Here is a 20,925-nt window from a genome sequence, read left to right as displayed (position 1 = left end):
AGCAGAAGACGATTACAAATGATGTTGATGCCATGAGCAGGAGAAGCTTTGCCCAAGACTTTCCTATCTTCACTGACCCTCCTCAGCCACAAAATATAGCACTTTGTGCTTTGAATAAATCTTCTGGGATGGCCCATTCTTTAAACATTGTTTTCTTTGAACATGGGCCATGTTTCTTTCGGGCCATGTTGGATTATCGACTGCTACTGCTAAGTCCCTTCAGTCGTGTCCGACTCTTTGCTACCCCATAGACAGCAGCCCACCAGGCTCCCCCGTCCCTGGGATTCTCCAGGCAAGAACACTGGAGTGGGTTGCCATTTCTTTCTCCAATGCATGAGAGTGAAAAGTGAAAGTGAAGTCGCTCAGTTGTATCTGACTCTTAGCGACCCCATGGACTGCAGCCTACCAGGCTCCTCTGTCCATGGGATTCTCCAGGCAAGAGTACTGGAGTGGGGTGCCATAGATTAGCGACTAAGGACATTAAAATTCTGTTGATCCCAAGTGGAGTTTTAAGTTGAAATGATTTGTCTTGAAATAACTCCTTAAGGTTCTTCCTAAGTGCTTTTTGTCCTCTGCAGTTTTCTAACTCATTATAAGTCTAAAACATTCTTTTTCTAAGACTGTTTTTCAAACTTTTTCTTTGTCTCAAGATTCCTTTACACGCTTAAAAATTGTTGAAGACCCTAGAGAGCTTTTTGTGCAGGTTCTATCTACTTTTTTAGGGGTTACAACTGAGAAAGGTTTTATTTATTTTTAAATTAATTTTATAATATTAATAAAACTGTTTTGTGTTAAAGCAAATAATTAAGAAAAGTCACTGTGTTTGCCCCCCAATTTCTGTGTTTGAGAAGAGCGACACGTCTGCGTTTCCACAGACCTCTCAATGCCTGCCTCAATGGCTGACAGCTGGGTTCTCATTCTGTTGTGACATCACAAGTCATACAGCCTCTGGAGAACTCCACCATACACTTGTGAGAGGATTCTAATGAAAAAGAGAACATCTTACTATTATTATGGATAAAAGTTTTGACCCCTAAGGAGTCTTGAAAACCCCCAGACCACATTTTGAGCATCAATACTGTAAGATGACAAGCTTTTCGAGTTTGATGCACAGCTTCATTTAATTCTAAACTTTCTTCCCTTTGAAGCGGGTTCATTGCTGTTTCTCCTCCCTACCCTTCTTCCATCTGAACTCACTTTTCTTTTGCCTGAATAATGAACACTTTTTTTTTTTAATCCGCAGATCTACTGCTGATTATTCCCTCAGTCTTAGTTGGTCCAAAATGTCATTTCGCTTTCTTTATTGAATGCTAATTTCCTCACGCACAGAATTCTAGATTGGCGGTTATATTATGGTAAACTTTCTTGCTGTTCCTCTTTTGTCTGTGTTCCTCAATGGTTTTTTCTAACCCAGCCTCCAATTCAGCGATTCTTCAACTGTCTAATCTGTTGCTATAAATCAATCAAATTTCTTTTTGGCTCTTTTTCAGTCAGTTAAGTGGCTTTCTTCTTTTTTTTTTTTTTACAATTTCCAGTTCTCTGCTTAATTTTTCAGCCTTGTGTTTCTTTGTGCATACTAATCGTGGGTCTTTTTAAAACCTACGTTTTAAAACTCCAGTGTCTGGAGTCCCTGTGGAAGTCTTTATTTATATTGTCTATTGTGTAGAATTACTATGCACGGAATTGATGCATAAAAACATGCAGACCAAGAATGTTGATAACAAAGAGAAATGGCAAGAAACCCAGAGGTGGGAGACTCGGCTTCTCGGCCATTAACACAGCAAACAGAGACTCCCGTTATCAGGTAGACCAACTCGTCCTCTTTGTCCAAGACCTTCCCTGTTGCAACACAGGAAGTCCTACTCCCGGGCAAATCCGGACTGTTGGTCACCTTATTATGACACAAAACCCGGCCACGTCCCCTCCCCCGCCGCTCGTGCTGTCGGCCTCCATCTGGTCGAACCGCTGGGGGCGCTGTGGTGCGCAGGCGCGGTCAGGTAGGCACTCTGGCCAGGGGCACCGTCGCTCCTTCCACCTTCCCGGCAGGCCCCGCGCGGCGCCTGCGCGCGGAGTGACCTTTCCGAGTTGGCGGTTCTGAGTTGGGGCTTCCCGAGCCTCTGGTCCTCGGCCGAGGTGAGTGTGTGGCCGAGTCCTGCGCTTGGCTTAGGGCCACCGGGATGGTGAGGGCTGGACCGCGGGCGGCGGAAACCCGGGGCCCCGTATGGCCCCCACGGCCGCGGGCAGGAGCTTCCCCGGCCCGCCCACAACCGCACCTCGACCCCCGCTGACCTTGGGGCCCAACCGCTCCCGCTGCCCACGCGCGTTTTCCCCCGCGGGCCCCCCACTGTAAAGGGAGGTCGTCTCGGGGTTCGCTGTGCTTGGCGAGTGACGCCGAGGCCGCTCCACGGCTTTTCCTTCGGCCATGAAAGTCAGCCACCTCCTCCGAGGTTACGGGGCTAGTAAGTGATGGAGTCAGGATCCAAGCTGAGCACTTCGGCGCCACGTCTAGTGGCCTCTCGCCTTACCCCTCAGGTTTCCTCGCTGCTTACTGTTCCCGGAGCTACCCTGTACGTGTGACAAGGCCATGGGAGGGGCGAGGCGGGGACCAGAAGGGGATCCGAGGTGGTGACTGCAGTTGCACGGACATTAAGCCTGTGAAGCCTGGTCCGGGCTCAACGGGTCAGACGTTTCCGGTCTTCAGTGTAGGTTCAGGTGACGGTTTGCTTAACGTAGCGCCAGAAACTGCAGACTGAGCCGGGCACAGTGGACTCCCATCTGGCCTTTGACTAGGATGGGCCTTTGAAGGAAAGGGCGTTAATAAAACCCACGCAGAGCTGGGAAACGTGGCTGGACAGAGTGGACTCAGGCAGAAGTATGGGGCCTCCGGGGCACTCACTCGTCCGACCAAGCGTGGAACCCTTGAGCCAAAGGCAGGTGGGAGGGAGCGTTTGCAGCGTACCTGCCCTGTAGCAGTCTCGGATCGTTTTAGGTGAGGAGAGAACGCCAGGGGCCTGGGCCTTGAACAAAAGATCCAGAAAACAGGTTATTTTGGTCTGTTCTTAGGGCCTTTGACCTTCCTGGTTTGCTTTGCTCTTTCCTTCTAGGTCTTCATCTGGCCTTGCTCCAAGGCCTCTAATGGGCCTGGGCCTTGCCCTCATCTTCTTAAGCTTAAGTCCTCTGTAGAACCCCAGGAGCTTAGTACTATTGCAGCCAGCTAGCCTTTTGCAGAGGTTCCTTCTGAGCTTGTTGTGATCATTTACTGAGTTTTTATTCCTCACCAGGCAGTAGGCCGGGCTTCCCTGGTGGGCTCAAACGGCGAAGAATGCTCCTGCAACGCTGGAGACCTGGGTTCAATCCCTGGGTGGGGAAGATCCCCTGGAGGAGGGCATGGCAACCCACTCCAGTATTATTGCCTGGAAAATCCCCATGGACAGAGGAGCCTGGCAGGCTACGGTCCATGGGGTCGCAAAGAGTCGAACATGACTGAGCGACTGCACAGGCAGGCCAGGGTCCTTTATGTTTCCTCCTGAAATTCCATTGAGAGCCCAGCGGGGCAGGTAGAGCTGTCTGTGCTTCACAGAAAGGGAAACCTCTGAAGTGACATCTTTCAGACTTGGCCAAGGTGGAGGGCAAAGCAGGCAGAACTCATGTAGGAACCCAAGGTTCACAGGCTTCCAACCCCCTGGTCTTCCTTCCCAGTCAGTGCTGGGCGCAGGGAGGAGGGGAGCACGCTCAGTGCCTCTGAGCTCTTCCCCTCTGGGGCCCCAGAGGCGCCTCTGCGCCCTGTGGCGCGCTCTCAGTGCCTCTTGAGGTGGCGCCGTTGGCCTCCTGGAGCCGTGTGTCCTGAGGGAGCGTCCCAGTACTGCCTGGGGACAGGGCGTGTGAGGGCACCTCCGTGTCAGCCCCCAGGCCCAGGCCTCAGCCGGGGTCTGTGCTCTCCTGGGAAGAGCTGGGAGCCAGGCCTCAGAGCAGATCCTCAGTCATGAAGCGCAGATCCAGCTGGGTGAGCTCGGGCAGCTTCCTCCTGGGGTGCAGGCGATAAGCGTGTAAAGTGCTTCACACATGTGCTAGGTTTGTGTGACAGTCTTAGGGTGAGAACTGCGTTCTCTGCTGTCCGAGCTCTGGCCGTCCACCGCCCCAAGTACAGCTGCGACTCCGTATGTATGAACACTTGCTGTAGCACAGCAAGTACTGTGACACAGAGCAGCACCTCTGTCTTCACGACAGCCCTCGGGGGGCAGGCGGAGGCGGGGGGGGGTGACGGTTTATCCCTGCTTTAGAGATGAGGAAACCGGGACAGTTCAAGTTAGCTGCCAAGAGGGACGGTCCAGGTGCGAGCCCCCGCAGCCGCTGTGGCCTTCCCGAGGGCTCTCCCACTCCAGGCATGTCCTGACCGCAGGGTCTCGGCCCATGTGCTGCCTCTGCTGACGACACTGTTCCCCCAGGAGCTCCTGGCTCTTTAGGAGCCCGTGTCTCAGCTTCGGAAACCGTGCCTGCCACCTCTTACATGCACACTTCACATCTGCTGAGTGAATAATGGCCACACGATACAGGTTTCACTCACGGAAAACCAGAGGAAACTGAAGTGAAATTTTGTGTAGCCAAGTAGACATGCGAAAGGAACGGGGTGACCATCGGTCAGCCTGGGGCTGGGACTGGGGCGGCCTTGCTGACTGAAGCTGGAGCAGTGCTTCCTGGTAAGATGAGAGGTACTTTGATGTCGGTGTTCCTCACGATGGTTCGAGTGGCGATAGTTTAATAGATCACCTTGGATGTTGCAAAGCTTATTAAAATGAAAATGAGGGCACCTGATTTTAGAATCTGGTGAATTATAAACATGAGCAAAAGCACCACTTTGAGAACTGCACATAAAGGTGAGCTGTGTCAGTTCAGAATGTGATGGCTTTTCCTAATCAGATCCAGTAATTATTTTATTGATTAAATAAGTTATTACTGCGTCTCCTAGGAAGTGACGGTGTTCTCTCATGCTCTCTGTATTTGTTAAATTCTACTGTTAGTAGACCTCAAGACTGGGATGATGCAGCACTCTGTAGGTCATAACACTGAATTGCATAGTTGAAGTGTGCTAAGAGAATACAACTGGAAGTTCTCTTTAAAAAATAAGAGGTGATGGGTGTGTTACCTAACTGGACGGGGGAAGTCCACCCACAAGGCGCACGTCTGTCGGTCACACTGCGGCGCGCACCATGAGCACCACATGGCTTATATGTCGGGTGTGTCTCAGCACTGCTGAACTCAAACAGAAGGACTGAGGCTCGCTGGATGAGCATGAGCCCGAGCCTGGTGTTGCCGTCACAGGGAACTCACCACGCTCTTTTTCAGCATCGAATGCCGACAACTCTTAACACGGTGATGCAAATGTACTAGTTTTAAAGTTTTAGAAGTGTGTGATTTTTGGCATAATTTGGGGACACTGTGGAGGGTAGCCTTCAGAGGCGGGCTGGCGATGGCAGTGCAGGCTGAGCGAGCTCTGGGCCTGGAGGAATGGGAAGTGACGGAGTGCACGGATGGCCAAGGTGGGGGGTATTGCCGGTGTGTGGAGCTTGAAAAGCTGTTGCGAGCGGAGCCCCCGTGTGGATGTTGGAATGGCTTTGGGGAGCAGGCCTGGCATAGAGGCTTGAATAGTTTGAGAAATAGGTTCAAACTTAATAAAGGGAAACCTCTTAGCAGTTAGGCTTATTGAAACAGCAGTCATGGTAATACTTAACCACTGTGCTCCTTTTCAGATGCTTCAGAGTCTTATTAAGAAAGTTTGGATCCCCATGAAACCCTACTATACCCAAGCTTACCAGGAGATTTGGGTAGGAACGGGGTTGATGGCCTACATCGTTTATAAAATCAGGAGTGCTGGTAAGTTTCTTTGTTTGATTCATTAGAGATCAGGAAGGAAATCCTTTCAAGAGGAATCACAGTTCATATTGTAAAGAAACTATGGCCCTTAACCAGCAGGGCACACCAGAAACCCTGGTGGTCCTTTATTCAAACATGGGGAGTATAAGAGCTGTGTCAGCAATAAGGGAGATTTGAGCAAGACTTTGGCATCAGGGAATTGTGAATTTCCCTAGGTGTGGCAGTGTTCAGAGTGCATAGGCGACGTCCTTAGTTTTGAGAGATGCAGGTTAAAGCACTTAGGGTAGAGTGTCCTGGTAAACAGTATTCTGTGTACCTTTCCCACTGATCTGAATGAATATTTTCATAATAAAGCTTGAGGCAAAGCATCCACTTGGTTCTCAGTAGAGCACAGATGAGGCCCAATTGTGTACGAATAAGAGAGAGGGAAGAAAGGAGAGAACTTTAAACTGCAGGGCTGGAGTTTGGGATGTGGTGGGGAGTGAAGAGGCCTGTTCAAAGAACATCTGTGGTAAAACTTTTTCCACTTTGTGGCTTTGAAGCACTACAGGATTACTATTTTCTGAAAGCTTCACTTAACAGCATTACCTAAGGTATGAACTTTTCAGCCAGATGATGATTTTGACAATAAGTTGGCTAAAGGCATTTTTGCAAAGAATTGGTATGACCAATTTCTCTTTCCATTTATTTTAGATAAAAGAAGTAAAGCCTTGAAAGGTAAGATTTCTGCTTAAAATGGGTGGGGAATGAGAAACACCATCACACCTTTCAGGACGAGGCGCCTCCTTATTGAGAATTGCAGCCGACAGCTGCTTCAGTGAGCGGTCAGGCCCAGAGGGGACGTGTCGGAACGCAGAGCGCTGGTCTGCTGAGGCAGAGGCGCCGGATGTTCTGCTTCCTATAGACCGAGCTTAAAAACCGTTGCTCAGCCCTGGCTGAGTGTAGCTCCCAGGAGTGCAGTGAGTTGATGAGAGCTGGCTAGGCCTCCAGTGGGGACGCAGGAGCTGCCTGTGCGAGTGTAGCTCCCAGGAGTGCAGTGAGTTGATGAGAGCTGGCTGGGGCTCCAGTGGGGACGCAGGAGCTGCCTGTGCAAGCGGGCTGCCCTGGGAACGCCACTTGGACTCTGGTGCAGACATTTCCTCACTTCACATCCACATGACAGTGAAACTCTAGCCACCTGAGTCCCAGACAAACGCAGGGCTGGCCCGTGAGCTTGGGAGGAGACGTTTCCTGCCCTCGCTCTTTGTGTCCAGGTGGGTTCCACAGACCCTCCACGCACATTGCCGTAGAAATAGCCCTCTCTCTGCCTCCTGGTCTTGCCTCCGGCTTGTCAGTGCGGGCTTGCGTGATGACTGCAGTCTGCTCTTCCCTCCCTCCTAAACTGTCTCTGCGTTGTGCTTCTCTTCGGAAAGCTTCCAGCGCCGCTCCGGCTCATGGTCATCATTAACCAGCTTTCCGCGGACGGGACATCGGCCTGGCTGTGCTCTGGGAACGTGGGACCCCGTGTTGAGATGCCGCTGCCCTCGAGCCTGAATAAACATACCTGTGAGACCCACGCTGTCTGCACCCGAGTCCCTCCCTGCGCCCCTCGCCCGCCCTGTGCCAGCCCCACCCTGAGCAGGTCTGTGCAGCCATCCTCAGTGGCCCTGAGGGGCTGAGGGGTACGCACCCCAGTTAGTGCAGGAGTTGGGGGTCACATCTAGGCACTCACGCTCCCAAGGTCTGTAACTTTGCTAAACAGATGATTCTGCTGCTTAGTACTCTGACCTCTCTGAGCCTCCCGTTTCTCATCTGGAAAATGAACAGGGAAGTTCTAACAGGGTTACTGTGGAGCTCAGGAAGAGGAGGTGTGGGAAAGCGTGTGTTACTCAAACTGTAAAAGGCTTTAGAGGTAAGGCAGTGTTAAATCACATACTAGGTAGAATGAGAGATTCTGGGAGAAGATTTTCTTCAGAAGTCACTTATAAGGCAAGATAAATAATTTAAAAAAAAATCGATTGATACTTCTTTTAGCTTGACTGATATCAAATGAATGCTGCATAATGTTTTTCTCCATCTAAGACAATTACCAAAACCCCTAGAATTGCGTTCAAAAAGTAGATCCTGAAGCAGTCAGCTCAGGGTGGAAGCGCAGGTGGGGGTGTCTGCCTGTGGAGTAGACGTGGCGGCCCGGTCCCGGGCTGGTCTCTGGCCACCTCCGCTTCCCTGAAGGGCAGTGGCCGTCCCTGCGTTTTTTGTTCTCCAGCACTAGTGTCAAGCCAGGCCCACGGATGGTGCCTGAGAAATGGCTGCCACTTCTGAATGGGGTCTCTGAGCCTTGGTGTCTGTTGTAAAATGGGGATAAAACCCACTTTCAGCCTCGCTGGCTCCGACAGGGACCTGGCGTGAAAGTGTCATACAGTCCCAGAGGGCCTTGGCGTTGAAGCTGGGGGCAGGGTTCCGTTCTCTTGCAGGAATAGCATTTTGTCCAATAACTGCGTCCAGAGGATGAGTCAGCTCTGCAGTTCAGAAGCACCTCATTTTAAAATTTGCTCATCTGGGCCGTCTGTTTTGAGATGGCATGCCCTGGAGGGCTGTCAGGAGGGACGAGCAAGCCCAGCATGTCCAGCTTCCTTCGGTGTAAGAAGCAGCCTGAGAACTTGTGTTCCTCACAGGTTCCCAGGACCACACTTTTGCTGATCCATACAAAAAACGCACCCACCACCAGCGTTCAGCCACACTCCCCACCGTGCTGCCCATCAGCACGTTCAGTCCTGAGAACCGAGCGAGGTGGGGCTGTAGTCCCGTATTACAGAGGAGACTGAGGCTGAGAGAGGGGCAGTGATGTGCCAAGGGTTGGCTAGCCAGGGCTGGGACCAGGACTTGGACTCCGAGAGTCTGAGCTCTGTCTGGAGAAGAAGGCGAGGCCTGGGAACAGGCCCTGATGTCAGCAGAGGCGTTGGTGTGCGGACCCTGAGAGCAGGTCCCCTCTGCTGCGTGCAGGTTCCCGTAGTTACAGTCATGCGGAAACAGTCTGTAAAAGATGCTTACCACTCCTCTAGAACCTGTGCGGAAAATGGGGTGAGGGGCTGTTGGGACTGTGGAAGTGGGCCCTGTGGCTCATGAATGATGCGCAGAGGAGGGACCCACCCCTGAAGATAAACCAGCTGGTTTCTTTTTATTTATTTATTGAGTTTGTCACAGTATTGTTTGTGTTACCTTTTGTTTTGTTTTTTTGGTCATGTGGCAGCTGGAATCTTAGCTCCCTGACCAGGAATTGAACCTTCACACCCTGCATTGGAAGGTGCAGTCTTAACTGTTGGACCAGCAGGGAAGTCCCCGCAGGGAGTTATTGTCCTTGCCTCCTACGTGGAGTTAGGTTGTAGAAAGAAGCACTTCTATTGCTGCTCAGAACCCACTTGCTGTTTGGGCCCGAGGCAGCCTGTAGGGGGAGCTGGTGCTCCCTGCCAGCCCGGCTTCCTGTGGGCGCTGAGCACCAAGCTGGGACGGCCTGGAGCGGTGCTGGGGGCGAGGAGGGGCCCTCCCCCGGGGAGTGTTCAAAGCAGCTCTCAGGAGGTGCTGACCAGAGAGGCTTCTGCAGAAGCAGAGAGGGCCTCGAGCTCAGCTGCGAGCAACAGCAGCCAGTTTCTTTTTCAGACGGTGCCACAAGGGGGCCCTTTATCCTGAAGTCTACCTGCTGCCCGTCCTCGTCTAGTACTCTGCTCTTCACCCTGAACCGTGGGGGATCCTGAGGCAGGTGGGGGAGAACACAGCTCCAGCATCTGAAAGGCTGCTTTTGAACAATGTGTTTCAGCCTCGAAGCTTCTGGAAGGAGGCACATGTTTCTTACTTGTCGTTGTATATCTCAGGGGTACATGCACCCCAGTTGAGCTGTAAAGCAGCTGTAAGGTGACTGATCATAAATTCCAGATTTATGGGAAGGACACTTAACTCACCTCTTTCCACTTGGTATCTCATGTAGGACCAGATGTTTGCATTAGGCATTCAGCGTAAGCAAAAGCTTGTACTTTGAGAAGATAAATAAAATGGACAAACCCTTTAGCTGGACTGGTGAAGAGAAAAAACAGTAACAAGAATGAGGGAGATGCCATTACTATAGATTGTAAGCTATTGAAAGGATAAGGAGGACTTCCCTGGTGGTCCATTGGATAGGAGTCCACCTGCCAATGCAGGAGACACAGTCCCACACCTAATCCAGGAAGACCCTGTGTGCCACAGGGCAGCTGAGCCCTTGCAACGCCACGACGGAGCCTGTGCTCTAGAGCCCACACGCCGCACCTACTGAAGCCAGCACGGTGAAAAGCCCAAGCATCCCGACAAAAAGTAGCCCCCACTTGGCCACAACTACAGAAACCCCACGCACAGCAGTGAAGACCCAGCCCAGCCAATAAATAAATAGGCTAAGGGAATATCACAAAAAGACCAGAAAGTTCTACAGGGCGTATGATTCTACAGGGCGTATGAGGCGGACACATTCCTTGTGAGATGCAAACCACTAACGCTCACTCGCGAAGAAACGGGAAAACTGAAGAACACTGTATCTCTTAAAAAAAGTTCAATCTGTAGTTGAAAACTCTAGAAACTCCAGGCTCAGATGGCTTCCCTGGTGAGTCACACCAGATTTTGAAGAATAATGTAATAACCAATTGTACACAAATTCTTCCTTAATAGAACAGGGAAACACTGCCCAACTCATTCTGTGAGATCAGCACCAGCTGCTCTCAAGTAATGAAAAGGAGAGTGACATTAAAAATTATAGACCAGTATTCCTTCTTGAATATAGATGCCAAAGCCTTCAACAAAATTTTAGCAAATTAAATCCCATCAAAAGTAAAAAGAATAATCATGACCAGTGTTTAAAAAAGGTTTAAGATTCAAAACTAAATGGGACGTAGGAATTCCCAGGTAGCTCAGCTGGTAAAGAATCTACCTGCAATGCAGGAGACCCTGATCTGATTCCTAGATTGGGAAGTTCCGAGAAACCTTGACTAGGATTAGGCTTAAGGTTATGTGATCAGATCCCCCAAGAGAAGAATCTGGCAAACAGCAGAGAACCTACTGATCTTAAGAACAAAGACAGCACGGCCCTCAGCTGACTGCTAGTCTGTCTCCAACATGGTTTTCTCCAGGGAGTAGGAATCACTGGCATGCTCTTTAATAGGCGTGCTGACCTATTTATTTTAATACATGTTACAATGCCCAAACTAGTAGTGGGGGAGGGATGGCATGGGAGGTTGAGGTTTGCAGATGTGTTAAGAATGCATATGGAAATTAGCATTGTAAATCAACTATACATCAGTTGAAATCGCAGTTGTTTCTTAGGGCGGTATGCTGTTACGTGTAGCAGAAATAAGGTGTTCTTTGCTTAACTAAGGAAAAACAGGTCGTCATGTTACAATAACAAGGAAAAACTACAGTCATCTCAAGAGATGACAAAAGAGACAAAACTAAGCGTCCATCCATGTAAAGTTTCTCATCTAAGCAAGGATAGAAAGTGACGTCCACAATGTAAGTGTGCCTGTAAAAAACTTCCAGCGAAGGTCATCCTCAGTGGTAAGACTGACTGCTTTCCCTTTACGATTGGGAAGATGGGGTGATCTGCTCTCATCACTCCTATTCAGTGTTGGGCTGGAAGTACAGGCCATTCCAGCAGAGCAAGATAAAGACGTGAAAATGCCTGGAGAATGGGATGCAGTAAAACTGCACAGACAGCATGATCATACGGAGAAAACCTTAAGTCATCTTCCATAAAGCCGCCAGCCCTATGAAATAGTGTTTAGCAAGTCTGCAGGATCAAATGTCAAAATAAAAAATCAGTTGTGTTTCTCTGACAAACCTAGACAGCACATTAAAAAGCAGAGACATCACTTTGCCGACAAAGGTCCACCTGGTGAAAGCTACGATTTTCCCAGCAGTCACGCACTGCTAGGAGGCTCCTCGAAGCCCCAGCCGCTGCCCCGCCCCGGTGAGTGACGCGCCAGGTCTGGGGCGGGGCCTGGGGACCTGCATTTCCCTCCGGTTCCCAGGCGCTGCCGCCACTGCGGGAGCCCCAGGACGCCATCCTGAGAGCTGCCGCTGTGACCGAAGCCATTGCGGAGAGGACTCGTTTGCGGTCACTCCAAAGCTGCTCGCCTTCGGAAGGACCCGCAGCCCCGTCCAGTGCGAGTGCGCCGTCTCGCCTAGACGACGGGCTCCACGGTGCGGAGCTCGAGGGCAGGGGTCTGCAGGGGGAGGGCAGGGCCCCCCTTCCTTCCTGAAGGTGGGTGGGGGCCTCGAGGCAGTGCCGGGGGCTCAGGGCACCGCCGGCCTGTGGCAACGGAGTCTTTAGGCATGGAGGCCCAGCGACGGAGGACCCCACCTCCACGGCCAGTGGCGCCTCGGCACGCGGGGTGGACTTCGGAGCCGCTGCGGCTGCCCGGGGGGCAGCACCGGAGGCCTCGGTGCTGGTTTCACTGGAAAAGTCACTGGGTTTCGAGACCACTGGGTTTCTGCGCTTTTCAAAAGGCAGAACGGCCGCACTTTGATGGCAGTGTCTGCTCTGAGTCCGGCATTGTTCACAGCAGGCAGAAGTCGCCGGAGGCCAAGCCGCTCCTCTCTGCGCCCGAGGTCCCGGCGGGAGCCCCTCTGCGGGCCTCCACCAGGCTCCTGGACGCTTGAGGACGCTGGCAGGTCGTCATGATATCCCCAATTCACGAGCTGGGCTGTCAGATCACTTGAAGGAAGGTATTGTGAAGGTCGGGGAGAGCGTGGTGGCCAGGCCGAGGTCCCTGTGTGCGGGGCCTTGTCCTTGGCACCCCTGAGATTCCTGTCACATTCTCCCGAAAGGTGTCAGGAGGCTCAGGCCAGCTTGTCAGAGGCCGACCCTGGGTAGGGATGCAGGTGCAGCTGGCTTCTTGAGGAAGTGTCCCAGGAGAGCCCGGGAGGTGGAAAGGAGCAGGCCTGGCATACAGTCTGGAGGAGGAAGCAGCCAACCCTCCGCCATGGCGGAGTGGCCACTCTGGGGGTCATGCAGGCCCGGCACTCCTGGCCCTCCTGGGACCGGCCCCCAGAAGCAGCATTGTGTGGGCTGCCCTGGGGTAGAGCGGCAAAGCCGGGAGGGCACTCAGGGCCGTGAGTGGACAGGGATCTGCAACAGTAGTGACAGGCTCCACCTCATCTGGGCCTCCCCAGACCCTTCCAGCCAGGAAGGGAAATGTCCTTGCAATTATTCTTCCAAGAAATTCCTGTCATCTACCAACAAAGATGTGTAATGATTTAAAGAGTGTAGTGGTAATGGAAAAGAATCTGAAAAAGAATATGTCTGTATATGTACGACTGAATCACTGTCTATATTCTTGAAACCAACCCAACATTGTAAGTTAATTATACTTCAATTTAAAAAAAATAAAAGAGCTTGGTGACACCAGAAGGGTGTATGCAAAAGAGCTTAGTGAGGCCAACGCTCACCATGAAGAAAAGAGAGAAGACCCAAGTAAACAAAACAAGAAATGAAAGAGGAGAAATCACATCTGATACCAAAGAAAGACACAAAAAGTAATACTGTGAGCTGAACCCAACACCACACAAAAGACACACCACAGCCAAGCTGAACACACTCAAAAAGTAATACTGTGAGCTGAACCCAGCACCACATAAAAGACACACCACGGCCAAGCTGAACACACTCAAAAAGTAATACTGTGAACTGAACCCAACACCACATAAAAGACACACCATGGCCAAGCTGAACGCATCCCAGGGTGACAAGGATAACTCCGCATACCCAAATCGATCAATGTGATGTATCACCTCACAAAAAAGAAGAGAAAACCACATTATTGTTACTACAAACGAAGCTGGTGGAGGTGACGGAATTCCAGCTGAACCATTTCAAATCCTGTAAGATGATGCTGTTAGACTGGTGCACTCAATATGCCAGCAAATTTGGAAAACTCAACAGTGGCCATAGGACTGGAAAAGCTTCATTCCAATCCCAAAGAAGGGTAATGCCAAAGAATGTTCAAACTACCATACAATTCTGCTCATTTCACATGCTAGTAAGGTAATGCTCAAAACCCTTCAAGCTTGGCTTCAGTAGTGCTTCCAAGGACTTCCAGAACTTCCAGATAGACAAGTTGGGTTTAGAAAAGGCCGAGGAACCAGAGATCAAATTGTCAGCATCCACTGGATCGTACAGAAAGCAAGGGAATTCCAGAAAAGCATCAGCTTCATTGACTACAGTAAAGCCTTTGACTGTGTGGATCATAACAAACTGTGGAAAATTCTGAAAGAGATGGGAATACCAGACCATCTTACCTGCCTCCTGAGAAACCTGTATGCTGATCAAGAAGCAGCAGTTAGAACCAGACATGGAACAAGAGTCTGGTTCAAAATTGGGAAACGAGTATGTCAAGGGCTGTATATTGTCACCCTGTTTATTTAACTTCTATGCAGAGTACATCATGCAAAATGCTGGTCTGGATGACTTACGAGCTGTAATCAAGGTTGCTGGGAGAAATATCAACAATCTCAGATATGCAGATGATACCACTTTAATGGCAAAAAATGAGGAACCAAAAAGCCTCTTGATGAGGGTGAAAGAGGAGAGGGAAAAAGCTGGCTTAAAACTTAACATTCAAAAAATTAAGATCATGGCATCTGGTCCCATCACTTCATGGCAAATGGCTGGGCAAACAGTGAAAACAGTGACAGATTTTATTTTCTCAGGTTCCAGAATCACTGCGGATGATGACTGCAGTCATGGAATTAAAAGACACTTGCTCCTTGGAAGGAAAGCTGTGACAAACATGGACAGTGTATTAAAAAGCAGAGACATCACTGCTGACAGAGGTCCGTCTAGTCAAAGCTGTGGTTTTTCCAGTGGGCACATACAGATGTGAGAGTTGGACCATAAAGGCTGAACACCAAAGAATTTATGCTTTCCAGTTGTGGTGCTGGAGAAGACTCTTGAGAGTCCTTGGACAGCAAGGAGATCAAGCCAGTCAATCCTAAAGGAAAGCAACCCTGAATATTCACTGGAAGGACTGATGCTGAAGCTGAAGCTCCAATACTTTGGCCACCTGATTCGAAGAGCTGACTCATTGGAAAAGACCCTGATGCTGGGAAAGACCGAAGATAAGAGGAGAAGGGGATGACAGAGGATGAGATGGTTGGATGGCATCACTGAAACATTGGACATGAATTTGAGCGAGCTCTGGGAGTTGGTGATGGACATGGAAGCCTGGCATACTGTAGTCCATGGGGTCACAGAGTCAGATATGACTCAGCAACTGAACAACAGAGCAAGAAACAAGTGGAAATGAAGCATTTTTAAATGCCATTTATATTGTTCTGGGGAAAGGCCATATGTGTGGGTGCATTTGAATAAGAGATGTGCAAGACCTGGAAAGTGAGAACTGTGAAACATCACTGAGAGAAATGAAGACAAATAAATGAGGAGATGTAGTCATGGATAGGGCTTCCCTGGCTTCCCAGATTGTTTCAGACAGTAAAGAATCTTCCTGTAATTGGGAAGACCCAAGTTCAGTCCCTGGGTCAGGAAGATCCCATGGAGTAGGGAATGGCAACCCACTCCAGTATTCTTGCCTGGGGAATCCCATGGACAGAGAAGCCTGGTGAAAGGTTGTTGTTGAATCAGCGAATACACCGGGATTCTTGGCCCCCAGAGGAGAAGAATTCAATTCGGGGCCAGAGACGAGGCTTGATTGCTCAGAGCTTTTGTGTAATAAAGTTTTATTAAAGTATAAAAGAGATAGAGAAAGCTTCTGACATAGGCATCAGAAGGGGGCAGAAAGAGTACCCGCTTGCTAGTGTTAACAATGAAGTTATATAATCCAAAGACTATCTGGAGGTTGTAAAGACCTCATCAGACCTACTCCCATAATTTACATTTTAAGATAATACTGTCCTCAGGCAAGATACATCCTTGTAAAGACCAGGTCTACTCCCATAATTAACGTTTTAAGGTAACAGAAGGTTGAATCCAAAGACTGTCCTTAGGCAGGATACATTATTGTTATATAATCCTAAGGAATGTGGAGAAAGAAAAAAGTTTGTCCTTTCTTCCTCCTTGAGAATTCCAGACCCCTCTCTCCTTGGGGACCCCTAGACTCCCTATCAACCTGCCTAGGAAATGACTCTCACTGGTAGGCTACAATCCATGGGGTCGCAAAGAGTTGGACACGACAGAAGCAACTAACACTTTCACACACTCATAGATAAGAAGACAGTCTTGTTAAGATGTCAAGCATCTTCAAAGTGACCTATAAATTCAAGACAATTTCAATCAAATCCCCAGGAGGCTTTTTTAGAAATTTCCCAGCAGATCCTAAAATGTATATATACATGATTGTTCATAATAATTTCCTTAATAATAACCAAAACTTGGGAGGAGGGGAGATCAAATGTCCATCAGCAAATGAGTGATAAATTGGAATATCCATACAAGGGATGATTCCTCAGCAATGAAATCCATTATCAATACACACAACATGGGTCCGTCTCTGGACCACTATGCTGAGTGACCAAAAAACTAGGAAAGAAGACATGCGGTGTGATTCCACTTACAATCCGTTCCAGAAAACATGCATGAATGTGCAGCAACATGAAGGAGAGCAGAGGTTGCCTGCGGTGGGAGGGTGGAGCACGAAGGGCCGGAGACTGGAGCTGACGGAGGAGTTCATTTCCTTGATTATAGTGATGGTTTGACGAGTATATACATATGTCAAAACTCATAAATTGTACATTTTAAACATGAAGTTTATTGTACATCAATTATATCTCAATAAAGCTGTTACGGGCTTCCCAGGTGGCACAGTGGTAAAGATTCTGCCTGCCAGTGCAGGAGACGCAGGAGACTTGGGTTCAATCCCTGAGGTGAGAAGAACCCCTGCAGGAGGAAATGGTAACCCACTCCAGTATTCTTGCCTGGAAAATTCCATGGACAGGGGAGCCTGTCGGGCTATAGTCCATAGGGCCACAAAGAGTCCGACACGACTGAGCGCGCGTGCAAAGCTGTAAGAACGATTTTAAAATTTCTAGTCAGACCCCTTCAAAAAATAAAAATGTGGTTCAGTGAATGAACCAAAGAGGCTGGCATGCCAAATCCCATGAGTTCAGCCTCCATTCAGCTTCACTTGAGCAAAGCGTGTCCCAGCAGATGGAGATGATGTGGGTTTTTCAGATGCAAAAGTAATATTAAAATACTTGAGGGGTCCTGAAATTTAAGTATACATGTGCATTTAGAAGTGCACATTCACAAAATAAATAAGGGGGTGATTGTATGTAATCCTTACCCAGTGATGCAGACTTTTTTTTTTTTTTTTTCCCACTGAAGGAGGCCAAGCCCCAGAGCTCCCCGACTCCCATTCCGGCAGGAAGAGGAGGATAAAGGGCCCCATCCCAGCCCCCGCAACCCCCACCCCCACCCCCTTCAAACAACACCATCTTCCCAGAAAAGAGAAGGGAGAAGCCACGTGTGTGCCAAAGGAGCAAAACGAACAAACGATGCCCCTTTGGGCACAGCCGACTCCTGGGAACCGTGGCCCCAGCCGGCCGGTCCCTGCCATTCTCGGAGGTGGGTGGACACGTTTGCCGTGAACCCGTGGCCGAGGCGATCCACGGATCCCCCGAGACGTGACCCGACCCCAGGGACCCGAGGGCGAACGTACCGCGTGAGGTGCTGGAGGAGCCGGACGAAGCCAAGGTGGGAGAGCCGCACGGACGCTGCAGACTGCTGGCCTAGTGATGCAGACTTAAGATACGTGTGAACTTGCAAACGGCGAACGCTGGCAAAGCTGAGAAGTAAATGAGCTATCAATAAACCTAAAACATTTTATCAGCTTTTCATGACTAAAACTTCCTTTCTCTTCATTTCAGTGGATAGGTTTCACTATAGTCACAGGTTGAATTCAAAACAATTCACTTAGGGTTGATTTGGAAGCAAAATGTACTCAGAATACACACAGCAAAGTCTAGTCACATATGTAAAGGGGCTCCAATCACCATAGCGCTCAGGGGTCCGGTGGGGAAGCAGCCCTGGGAATTGCGCCCTCTGTTGGAGAGACAGTGACAGTGCCCACGATCCAGTTCAAGACCGAGTCCTCCAAGGGAAAAGCTCTGCGGAGCTTAACCCAGGGTGTCCCAGCTGCGTGGGACCTAGAGGCCCTTCCTCCCGCAGCACGGGTAGGCATCGCCCGGTGTCCTGCCTAAATCTCTTCTCCGACAGGTTTTGGCCCTGCAATCTTTTTTTTTTTTTTAAGTTTTATTGAAGTATAGCTGATTTAAAGTGTTACTAATTTCTGCTGTACAGCAAAGTGCCTGTTATGTATGCATTCTTTTTCGTATTTTCTTCCACTGTGGTTTTATCACGGGATGCTGAACACTGCTCCCTGTGCTCTGCAGGAGGCCCTGTTGCTTTATCCATTTCCTGTGGGATAGTTTGCACCTGCTAATCCCAACCTCCTCCTCCCTTCCCCCCTCCCCCACCACCACAAACACAAGACTGTTCTGTGTCTGTGAGCCTGTTCCTGTTTCATACGTAAGTTCGTCTGTGTCATATTGTAAATTCCAGTATAGGTGATGTCATATGGTACTTGTCTTTCTCTTTGTGACTTAGCTTAGTATGATGATCTCTAGGTCCATCCATGGGTTGTTTTTTTTAATATTTATTTGGCTGCGCCAGGTCTTAGCTGTGGCTCATAGATCTTTAATTTGTGGCATTCGAACCGGTAGTTGCAGCGTGTGGGATCTAGTTCCCTGACCAGGGGTTGAACCCGGGCCTCCTACTCTAGGAGCACAGAGTTTTAGCCACTGCACCACCAGGGAAGTCCCCATAGACTCTGATGATGGTCATTCTGACTGATGCGAGGTTGGCACCGCATTGCAGTTTTTGTGTGCATTTCTCTAATAATTACCAATGATGAGTATCTTTTCATTGCCTATTGGCCATCTTGATGTCTTCTCTGGAGAAATGTCTATTTCCGTCTTCCATCCATTTTTCATTCTGTTGTTTGTTTTTGTTTGTTATTGAATTACAGGAGCTGTTTGTATATTTTGGAAATTAGGCCCTCGTCAGTTGCATCATTTGCAAATATTTTCTCCCAGTCCGTAGGTTGTCTGTTTCATTTATGGTTTCCTTCGCTATGTAAAAGCTTGTAAGTTTGATTAGGTCCCATTTATTTCTTCTTGCTTTTATTTCTGTTGCCTTGGGAGACTTACCTAAGAAATATTGGTATGATTTATGTCACAGAATGTTTTGCATATGTTCTCTTCTTTATGGTGTCTTAGATTTAAGTCTTTACTATTTTGAGTTTATTTTTCTGTATGGTGTGAGAGAATGTTCTAACTTCTTGGATTATATACAACTGTCCAACTTTCACAGCACCACTTGCTGAAGAGACTCTTTTCCACATTGTGTATTCCTGCCTCCTTTATCAAAGATTAACTGACCGTAGTGAGTGGATTTACTTCTGAGCTGTCTGTTCTGTCCCACTGATCTGTACGTCTGGTTTCGTGCCAGTACCATGCTGTTTGGCCTCCCCAGGTGGCTCAGGGGTAAAGAATCTGCCTGCCAATGCAGGAGATGTAGGTTCAATCCCTGGGTCGGGAAGATCCCCTGGAGAAGGAAGGCAACTCCAGTGTTCTTGCCTAGGAAATCCCATGGACAGAGGAGGCTACAGCCCATGGGGTCGCAAAAGAGTCAGACACGACTTAGCAACTGAACAGCAGCCGTGCGGCTTTGGGTGCTGCAGCACGAAGTCTTGTCTGACGTCTGAGGAGGCTGCGCCTCCGGCTTTGCTCCTCTTCCTGGGGCAGCTCGGGTGGTTCTGGGGCTTTTGGGTTGTTTTTGTTGTTCAGTCACTAAGTCATATTTGACTCTTTGCAGCTCCACAGACTGCAACGTGCCAGGCTTCCCTGTCTTAGGAGATTCTCATCACAGTCAGAATTTTCAAGGCCTTGAAAGAGCCCACCTCTGAAGGAAGCCTGGAGCAGAGGCTGTGGCAGGGCCATCAGCCACCTGCAGTTCTGCCCAGGCAGTGAGTCACAGCGGGCACACTAGGTTTTCCTAATGCGGGGCCCCTCCACTCAGCACCCAGATGTCCCGGGGGAGCAGCTGCAGGTCCGAGCACTTGTCCCCCTTCCCGCCCCTGCCCCCCATTCCTGGCCAAGGCCGGGAGCCCCACCACCCACCCACAGTGCGGGGGCCACAGTCAGTCTTGTGGCCCTAGACTCCATTTCTGGTGGCCTTGGGCCCGGTGTCGTCCGCACTCCAGCCCCCAGTGCGTCCAGGCAGTAGGCTGGGCTGTCGTCTGCCTCCCAGCCCTGATTTGAGCATGAAGCTGGGCGTCAGAGGTCCTGCCTGGTTCCGTCCCCTCTGGGAGACCAACTATCTTCCAGTCCCCGGTTTGTGGTCAAATATGCATATAACAAAGATGGAGCTACTGTCGCTACTGACCAGAGCCTCCCGAGGTCCCTCCCGCCCGCGCAGTCTCTGTGCTTGCCAGAACTCTCACAGGTGGGCCACACCCAACACCCAACACTGACCACCAGGCGCCAGCATCGCAGCAGGGAGACCTGACCTGTGTTTCCCTGGAGGTGGGCATTGGACCCACACTGGACCGGCCCAGAACTGCCCTCCCGTGTGGGGCCAGCCCGGCTCCACCCCTGCGCCTCCTGTAAACCCAGACAGGCCGGAAGGAGAGCAGGGCTAGGGTCCACAGATGTCCATCCCAAACGCTCTCACTGGGCCTGTCCACTCATGTCGGCCCAGGAGGGACAGGGTGTCCCTGGAAACCCCAGGAAAGCACGGGGGGGCCCAGGGCCTCCTGGAACCAGAACTGGCTCTGGGAGCTGGAAACTCCGCATCCCCCCAGGCCTCACAGCACGTCTTCCCCCTGGTGCCTGAGCTGCCCACTCCTCTCCTCTCGGCCTGAGGACACAGCCATGATGCCACGAGGGGCCCATGTGACGCTCTTCCTGCATTGCCCTCCTCCGCGGGGCATCTCCCTCTCTTCCTGGCCCAGATACCTGCGGGGACATCCGACTGGCCCAGCC

The 20,925-nt window shown here is 50.2% G+C and overlaps 1 protein-coding gene across 3 annotated transcripts; it reads left to right on the top strand.

Annotated features, from left to right (window-relative positions):
• Positions 1-2,062: 2,062 nt before the first annotated feature.
• Positions 2,063-17,714, top strand: ATP5MJ (ATP synthase membrane subunit j). Of its 3 annotated transcripts, XM_059879185.1 has the most exons (5): positions 5,781-5,871; positions 6,414-6,464; positions 6,565-6,588; positions 7,284-7,492; positions 17,207-17,714. In XM_059879185.1, exons 4-5 carry the CDS (start codon positions 7,305-7,307, stop codon positions 17,637-17,639), a joined length of 621 nt encoding a protein of 206 aa, XP_059735168.1. In that variant the 5' UTR covers positions 5,781-5,871; positions 6,414-6,464; positions 6,565-6,588; positions 7,284-7,304; the 3' UTR covers positions 17,640-17,714. The 3 variants fall into 3 exon arrangements, with proteins under 3 accessions (XP_059735169.1, NP_001106786.1, XP_059735168.1); XM_059879186.1 differs by lacking the exons at positions 6,414-6,464; positions 17,207-17,714 and adding an exon at positions 2,063-2,567 and having other exon boundaries at positions 5,748-5,871; positions 7,284-7,426; NM_001113315.1 differs by lacking the exons at positions 6,414-6,464; positions 17,207-17,714 and adding an exon at positions 2,070-2,133 and having other exon boundaries at positions 5,748-5,871; positions 7,284-7,426.
• Positions 17,715-20,925: the final 3,211 nt, after the last annotated feature.

Source organism: Bos taurus, chromosome 21 (genome assembly GCF_002263795.3).
Source record: "Bos taurus isolate L1 Dominette 01449 registration number 42190680 breed Hereford chromosome 21, ARS-UCD2.0, whole genome shotgun sequence".
Classification (NCBI taxonomy): domain Eukaryota; kingdom Metazoa; phylum Chordata; class Mammalia; order Artiodactyla; family Bovidae; genus Bos; species Bos taurus.
This window is presented reverse-complemented; position numbering and strand designations above follow the sequence as displayed.

Bases quoted from the DNA above. Each gene is read 5' to 3' on its own strand.
- ATP5MJ (XM_059879185.1), top strand. From the start codon at position 7,305: ATGGTCATCATTAACCAGCTTTCCGCGGACGGGACATCGGCCTGGCTG. The intron at 7,493-17,206 runs GTCTGTGCAGCC...TTCCCACTGAAG, and splicing joins GCCAGCCCCACCCTGAGCAG to GAGGCCAAGCCCCAGAGCTC.